This window comes from Nansenia antarctica (genome assembly GCF_963989245.1).
Source record: "Nansenia antarctica genome assembly, chromosome: 3".
NCBI classification, from domain to species: Eukaryota; Metazoa; Chordata; class Actinopteri; order Argentiniformes; family Microstomatidae; genus Nansenia; species Nansenia antarctica.
In genome coordinates, this window is record NC_137688.1 from 12,511,417 (window position 1) to 12,519,183 (window position 7,767).

Consider the following 7,767-nt stretch of genomic DNA (forward strand, 5'->3'; position numbering starts at 1 on the left):
GGAATGTATATGATACCTTGTGCCGCATCTTTTCTCAGTTGTCATTTGTCAAAGATAGTGTGTGGGCCAGCTGATATTGATCTGCTGTGCTTTTAAAACTGCAGCTGTAGTTGTCCTCCCACTACTCTATTCTGTTAGCATGGTTGATGTCACTGTCCAATTAGATATAACCTTGAACGTCTAAAAGCTCTGGAAACTACTTGGGCATCGATACTATTGGGTTATAAAATCCAAGTGAATATTCCTCTGCACAGGAGTTACTATAGCTAATTGTACAGCTTTAGGTGCTACATATGTGTTATTTACTAAACATATGCGTGATAAAGCAAAGTTAACGAGTCGATGTGTGTGGTCATCACCTCACTAATAGCAGAGGTTTGGTTAAGGGTTGTCAAGGTCAGTTATGGAAAATGCACTACAAACATTATCCACCAGGTGGCAGCAGTGGTCTAAACTGTGCTCTTCCACTACTGCTCTCTCCTCCAGGAAGCCCACTGACTGCAGTGGCTGGGTGCTGGAACAAAACGTTGGGTTGCAGAGTAGCAGCATGCTACAAGGCTTTGTCTCGTGTTCATCATCCGATGCAAGTTTTGAAGGCCTCATCCTTATATGTATATACACCCTGCCTTAGAGACCCGCTGTGGGGTGTGAGCGTATTATAGAGACCTACTGTATAGGAGTGTTTTACATGTCAAAGAATCATCCGTCTGATAAGACGGTGTGAGAGGCCCTACAGCCGTCCCTAATGTCATTCTCCCCTCGTCCCCGAGAGTTGTGTAGGTCTGTGATGGAGGGAACATTATCTCTGCTACCCATCCTGAGGTTCTGAAGCATCCCTGTCTTCCTCCCTGCTCTACCTCGTTCTCTCTCGTTTTAGCCCCCCCCTCCATCTCTCTTTCCCTTGCTTTCTTTGTCTCCTCTCCCTCGTTCTCCCAGCCCCCCCCCTCCCTCCCTCCCCCCTCCCCCATCTGAATGAGCGGCTGAGAATAGAGGGGGGGGGCTGCTTGAATCAGAGCTGAGGCAGGATGCCTATATATGGAGTCTGGCACCATCACAGGGCTGTCAGGGAAGCAGGTACGCTGAGCCAGTGTGGGCTGCTGGGGTTTGTAATAGGGGGGAGGGGGGCGGGCGGGTGGAGATTGTGCGTCTGCTATTGTGTGTGTGTATGTGTGTACGTGTGTGTGTCTGCGCAAGCGCACCCGCTTAAGTGGGAGGCCTCACTGTGGAGTGTGTGCGTCAGTCTGAGTCAGATAGCGTCTCACACCGTCTCGTCATGTGTGTGCGTCAGTGCTGTTGCTGAGCTGAGCTCGCTCCAGGGGAAGAAACGGAAGAGGGAGGGAGGAGGAGGAGGAGAGGCAGTGATGGAGGATGATGATAACGAGAGGGTGGTAGAAGGGAGGGGGAGCGACAGTGACGACACAGGGAGATCGAGCCGCTTTAAGTGCACTTTAATATAAATGCATTTGTTTGACAACCAAATACACTTATTAGCAACACAAGAGAACACTGGTCCACAATGTCCATCCTTCATGTACCGTATATATTCTTATACAATAAAAATTTCTCTGATATGTACAGACTGATTTTTCGTACAAATGTACAAATGTGTACAACCTTCGGCAAAAGAGCATATGCATATATCCACAGACATAATGCATTATGCATTAAACATCCATTTTTTTTAAATATTACACATACAATATAATACTTTTACACATATGTTAACTTAGCATTTAATAGCTAGAACGTAGGAATCAATCCTTTACTTGACCGTAGACAACTCTACGTTAGCGTGTCGACACCATGGGAATAGTACCATTCTCAACCCGTGTCGCTTAGTAACTGAATAGAAATAGCACCCCATCCATATTTTTCAGGTCATTTTTTAAAACAAAACTTCCATTTTTTTTAACCCCTCTCAAAAAAGAAGAATCACTCATTCAACATCGTCGTTTGTGTTTCACTACACCGCGCTCCAGGAGAGCCACGATGAGACGGTCCATTTAGAACGGACGTGGACAGAGTTCAGCAGGTCTGGGCCGTGCCAGGCACACAGGAGCCGCTATAAGCTGCCAGCATTGCAAATATTGATGCCGCAAGAAAACCCAGCAGAAAAGGCCCTCAGGCCAAGCCCGTTAGAACAGACCATAAGAGCCTCACATTCAGAGTCTAATGTACAACATGGCGGCTCTGAAGCAATGATCAAAAACACAACATACACTTGTTGAGTAACTTCCAGACGAAAGGCAGGGAAACCTTCAGCGTTCTTTGTGCTTTGTTCCGAGACCTCTTCACATGTTTTCTGTTTGTTTCTTTGTTTGTTTGCACATCACATTGATACACAAGTTTGAAATGGAGAGATAAACATGAAGTCAAATGCTGAAAATCTGCAGCCACAAACTCAAAGCTCAAAGTGTCTGATTTAGATTTAGGTTGATTACTGCTGTGTTTGTGCGTGTTGCCGTGGCCTCTAAGGCTATGACAGGTGAGGATTATATCAATTCAGAGCATAACTGTGAGATGCTCTGGAGGCTGGATTGAGGAGTTGTGAGGGGAAAATCTGGTCCCCTTTTGTGAGCCAGTGACAGGGGTTGTACCAAGTCACTGGACACGTTGTAAACATCGACTTTTAACACATTTGAGGTTTGGGTTTGCGTTGCTGCGTTACATAAGCAAAAGTGCTCTAAGTCATTTCCCTATTGAAATATCAAGGAATGTATTCTTATCTTTTTGTTCACAACAGGTTTTTCACTACGAGTGAATACAGATGCGCGTCTGGAAGTTAAACGCATTTACATGGTCAGAGAGAATGTTACTATCTCTGATCAAATCTGAAGCTCATGTTACAGAACAGCTGTGTGAAGCACCAAATGGACCCAAAACCCAGTCAGTTATGGGTCCATTTGGTTGGCATATATTGCACCATGATGTAAATGTTGCACCATTTTTGAAATATAAACACATGGATTAATTAATGAACAAAAATATGTCAAATAAGTCAATCTTTGTTCTAAGTAGACATGAAGGAATTAAAGTCCTTTAGTTGTATATACATTATGTATATATTTATACACTTAGATATTTTTTACTTTGCAGTAAAAGTAGCTCCACGAAATATGACAATATGCCATACTTAATGAAGTAAGTCACAGACTTATTTTAGAACGGAGGAACACTTCCACTCCCATCTGAAAGACAAAAGAGCGAAAAAGAGACATTAGAATGGTATGTTCAGGCTAGGCTACCACATCATCCGTCAACACAAATGAATGAAACAGTGAAACGGCGTCATTGCGAACGATTCTCACCTTTGTGGAAGCACTGTGGCGGCGGGTGACACTGGAGTTGATACAACTCAGGTTGTTGCCCCAAGCCTGGGGCGATCGAGGCACCTGCCCCAAACATGGGTTCCAGGGCAGCCAGCTCCTCCAGGAGGGACTGGGCACAAGGCACGGCGGGCGAGGCGACCGGAGTGGAGGAGGGGGAAGCGGTTAGGATGAGAGGGGGGGACGCCGGGATGGAAGAGCAGGAGGACAGAGGTGATGACGCCACCTCCACCTCCATCAGCTCCTCCTCCCCCAGCTCCTCCTCCCCCTGCCCCGCCACCCCTCCCTCGGAGGCCGACATCGGCCCGCACCCGGCCGCGGAGTAACGCTGCGCCGATTGGACGCTACAGAAGTGGCCGACTCCCTCAAAGTGGGAGAGCGGGTGCCAGCACACAGGGGTGGGGGGAGAGGAGGGCGGGGGGCCGGAGGGAGGGGAGGAGGAGGAGGAGGGGGCGGGGGAGAGGGGAGGGGAGGAGGAGGTGGAGAAGTCCTGGAGGAGGGATTCTAAGATGTTCTCTTCAAACAGAGATTCATCATCATCGGGGAACACGGGGAAGTCCAGGCCTCTCCATGCCTTGATGGGATAAAACTCCCCCAGCAGGTGGGCAGACTCGAACCCGACGGTGTCCAGGGACGGAGACTGGGAAGGTGAGGGAGGGGAGGAGGAGGGGGACATGGAGGGAGACGTGGAGGGAGGGGACAGCTTGGACAAGAGAGGATCCAGGTAGAATCCCTCGGCTAGGGAGCTGATGTGCTGGGCTAAGAGAGAGATCTCGGCCCTCTCTTTCTCCCTCTCTCTCTCCATGGAGAAGAAGGAGTGGCAGGGCTGTTTGCCAGGGGAGGCCTCGGGGGTGAGGAGGCCCTCCAGGTGGTACTGGAGGCGCCCCAGAGGGACGTCTACGTACAGGGGGCCCCGCACCTCAGGGAGGGTCATCACCGTGCAGTCGCCGTCCCCGGGGCTGTCTGGGGTGGGGGGGAGCTTCTCGTAAAGAGAGCCGCTGCAGGGCTCCACAGGGAAGAGCAGGTCGGTGGAGGGGGGGGGCAGGGTGAGGGGCAGCAGGGTGGACAGGGAGGTAGGGGGAGCGGGGCTGGAGGCGGTGGTCGGAGGGGCAGAGGGGGCGACCGAGGTGGTGGCTGTCGCGGTGGTGGTGGCAAGAGGGGGAGACGTGGTGCCTGCGGGGTCGAAGCTGAAGAGGGGCTCGCCGAACAGGAAGCTACCCCCGCCGAGCTGGGGGGTGTAGGGGGGCGTGCACACAAACTCGGGCTTGGAGGTGGCGGGCAACAGAGGGAGGGGCAGGGTGAGGGTGGGCAGGGGGGGTTCCAGCTGGAACGAGGGGGGCAGGAGAATGTTCTGGGTCAGGAAGTCCAAGTCCGCTACTGTGGCGACGGTAACCGGGGTGGGGGAGGCGGCGGCGGAGGGGCTTTGGGCGGGGCCGGACGACTGCTGCTGCTGGAAGAAGCTCTCCTCCTCCATAGAGGAGATGCTGGAGCGGGGTTCGCCCTCCACCTGCATGGGCTCGGAGGTGGCGCCCCCTGGCTCGTCGGAGGAGCTGCACACGGCCGTGCTGAAGTCGAAGGACTGAGCGGAGAGGCCGCTGCTGCCCGGGGTGAAAACCTGGTCTGGGCTGGACAGGCTCAGGCTGTCCTGGTGGGACGTACTGGCGCTCAGAACCAGGGTGAGCTGGCTCTCTGAGCTCAGCTGCTGCCTCACTGACAAGGCCTCTGTCTCACTGAGAAGGAAAGAGATGAGAGAGAGAGAAAGAAAAAGGGAAAGGTTAGTGTGATTCTCCCATTTTAAAACTTAAAGGAGATCTCTCCTCCTGTGTATCTCTGCTCTGTTGTGTGTGTGTGTGTGTGTGTGTGTGTGTGTGTGTGTGTGTGTGTGTGAGAGAGAGAGAAAGAGTGAGTAAGTGGTGTGTGTGGTAGAGTATGTTAAAGTACCTGATGACGTAGTTGTTGCTGCTGATGGGGGTCTCCCCTGCCTCCAGCTGGAGCACCATGTAGAGCCAGACCCAGGAGTGGTCTTCTGCCTCCACACGCACCACCATCTCTGCCCTCCCCTCTCCTCCCTCTCTCACTGTGGGAGAACAAAGAGAACGAGTCAGCATCAGGCATCTTTCCATATTATTATGTCATCGCAGCATGCCTCACTGCGTGGTGGTTGGCAACTTCAATGGAGGTGTGTGAGTGGGTGTGGGGGTGTGTTTGGGTGTGGGTGTGTGTGTTTGGGTGTGGGTGTGTTTTTGGGCGTGTCTGTTTGTGTGTTTTTGTGTGTGTGTGTGTGTGTGTGTTTGTGTGTGTGTGTGTGTGTGTGTGTGTGTGTGGTATAACCCTACAGGGGTACTCACACAGGCTGCAGTGCTGAGCGGAGGCGTGTGACAGGTCCTGGGGGTGGAGGAGGCTGTACCAGGAGCGCGAGCGTAGGGACGTCACATCAAAGCCCAGGTACGCACTCACACTGCAGGGGAGGAGAGGAGACTCCGTCAGTATACAGGTTCATTAACACTGAAGACTCACTCTGAGATGTTTACGGCAGAGCTGACACTCCTATCTAAAGCGACAGGTTGGATGGTTGTGACCGCTGGTGTGCGACCGCGACCTCACCTGTCCTGTGCGTCCTGCAGCCTCATGTCCCGGCCGTGCTGGGACTGGAAGGAGGCCATGAAGAAGTTGTTTTCGGCAGCCGGGGGGGTCAGAGTGGGTTCCGGGTCCCCCGCAGGGCCAGGGCCGGCAGGGTGGGGGTCCAGGGGGGAGCAGAAGCACACCCACACAGGGTTGGTGGTCCAGTAGGAGCTGGGGGTGGCAGGGTCGCAGGGGGGAGACAGGCAGCGCGCACGGATCAGGACCAGCTTGTTGCCGGCACTCTGCCTGCGCACCGACTTGGAAGTGTTGAAGCGACAGCGGAAGAGACGGTCTGAGAGGGGGAGGAGAAAGTAGCACAACACAAGTTATTATCGGGAAAAAATTTGAGTCACGATGCACAATGGTAAGCCTTTTATTTACCCCTGTGTGTGAAGATAATGGAGGAGTGTCTTACCCGCAACAGGTAATGTTGGAGGGGCCAGGTTGGTCCTCATGATGAAGTGGTCCGTGGGATCAATGATATCATACACACTATCTCCCTGGGCAACCAGATCCACCTGTGATGAAAAAAAAAAAAGGGAAAAAAAACATATTTAGCCTATTTGGAAAAATCCCTGAAAATTACCTTTCATTTGATATCAAGACATGCTGATTAGTGATTTGTCGTTGATATGATGGCTGTTGTGGCGCCCGTTGACTCACCATAGAGTGGCCGAGGTGGTCGGACACGGTGTCTGACAGGTGCAGCAGCTTGCCTTCCCCCGTCAACAGAAGCAGGAATCCCGGCAGCGCCTGCACTAACTCCGACAGCTCGTGACACGAGAGGAATCTTGCACTTTCCTCGAGACTGCCTGGAGTTCCCGATTCTAAAAGAACGAAAAAAATGATTAGATCCAGTTTGCTTGTAGTAGCCGAGTACCACGGCACAAACGCAAGCTTCCCGCTCCCCTCTACAGCTAGAGACGCGGTTTCAGCACCATGGACAGCGGTGGATATTTTCAGCACTGGACAGCGATACACGGCTTATAATATAACGGCATTTTCACGGCTGAGCATCAAATAAAACACGAGAATACTGTGTAGGCTATGTAGTCTATTCGTAAGCGGGTACATGTACATATATACATCAAGTTCATCAACTGTTGCCTACGACAAGGCAAAGCACCTGTTGATCCAACGCCAACAGAGTAGAACGCAACTAGCTTAGACGGATTCGGCTATACAGCTTCACTGTTTCATTAACAAGCATTTACTTCATAGTGGCAACAGGTGGGCTACGTTACTGTGTTGAACTATACTCTGTTTGTAATGTAAACCAAGCCTGGGCTTACCTTGAGAGAAGAAGACAGATTTCCTGGTGTACATGCAGGCGAGAGACATGATGTGCAGATATGAGAGTCGCGCCTTGTCCGCATCCGAGATGGGCAGCAAGTCCTTCAGGTTGCGGATCTCCGCGTTGATTTGGTCCCGTCGAGCCTTCGATGCTCCCTTGGTTGAACGATACATTGCAGCTTGTTTTTGTGAATGACCAAATTCCTCGAAACTCACTGGAGTAGTGTTGACCGTGGCGTTGTGCGTGCTTCGGGTGAGGTCTGGGTCTCGGTCCCTCAAGACAAGAGGATGTGTCAAAGACTAGTATTGATAACGTTGTCGTGGTATACTATTGGACTTTCATCTCAGCTCGTAGCTCCAGAGTAAGGCTTCAAACCTTCTCCTATCCGCTGTTTTTTCCTCTTAGGTTTCGCCACAGCGTCCAGCTCTGTTTGCTGGCCGGCACAGGCTGTCTCTCCCCCGGTCTCGGCGTGTGAGTGATTCGGCGGCTGTGGTAGCCGTCTTTCGCCCAGATGTCCGTAGCCCG

At 51.9% G+C, this 7,767-nt stretch overlaps 1 protein-coding gene across 1 annotated transcript; it reads right to left on the reverse strand.

Annotated features, from left to right (window-relative positions):
• Window positions 1-3,159: 3,159 nt before the first annotated feature.
• Window positions 3,160-7,415, reverse strand: npas4a (neuronal PAS domain protein 4a; the record flags this gene model as incomplete). The annotated part of the gene is made up of 8 exons (XM_080527762.1): window positions 3,160-3,188; window positions 3,309-5,056; window positions 5,268-5,403; window positions 5,675-5,784; window positions 5,931-6,240; window positions 6,364-6,466; window positions 6,612-6,775; window positions 7,241-7,415. 8 exons carry the CDS (start codon window positions 7,413-7,415, stop codon window positions 3,160-3,162), a joined length of 2,775 nt encoding a protein of 924 aa, XP_080383888.1.
• Between the last annotated feature and the right edge of the window lie 352 nt (window positions 7,416-7,767).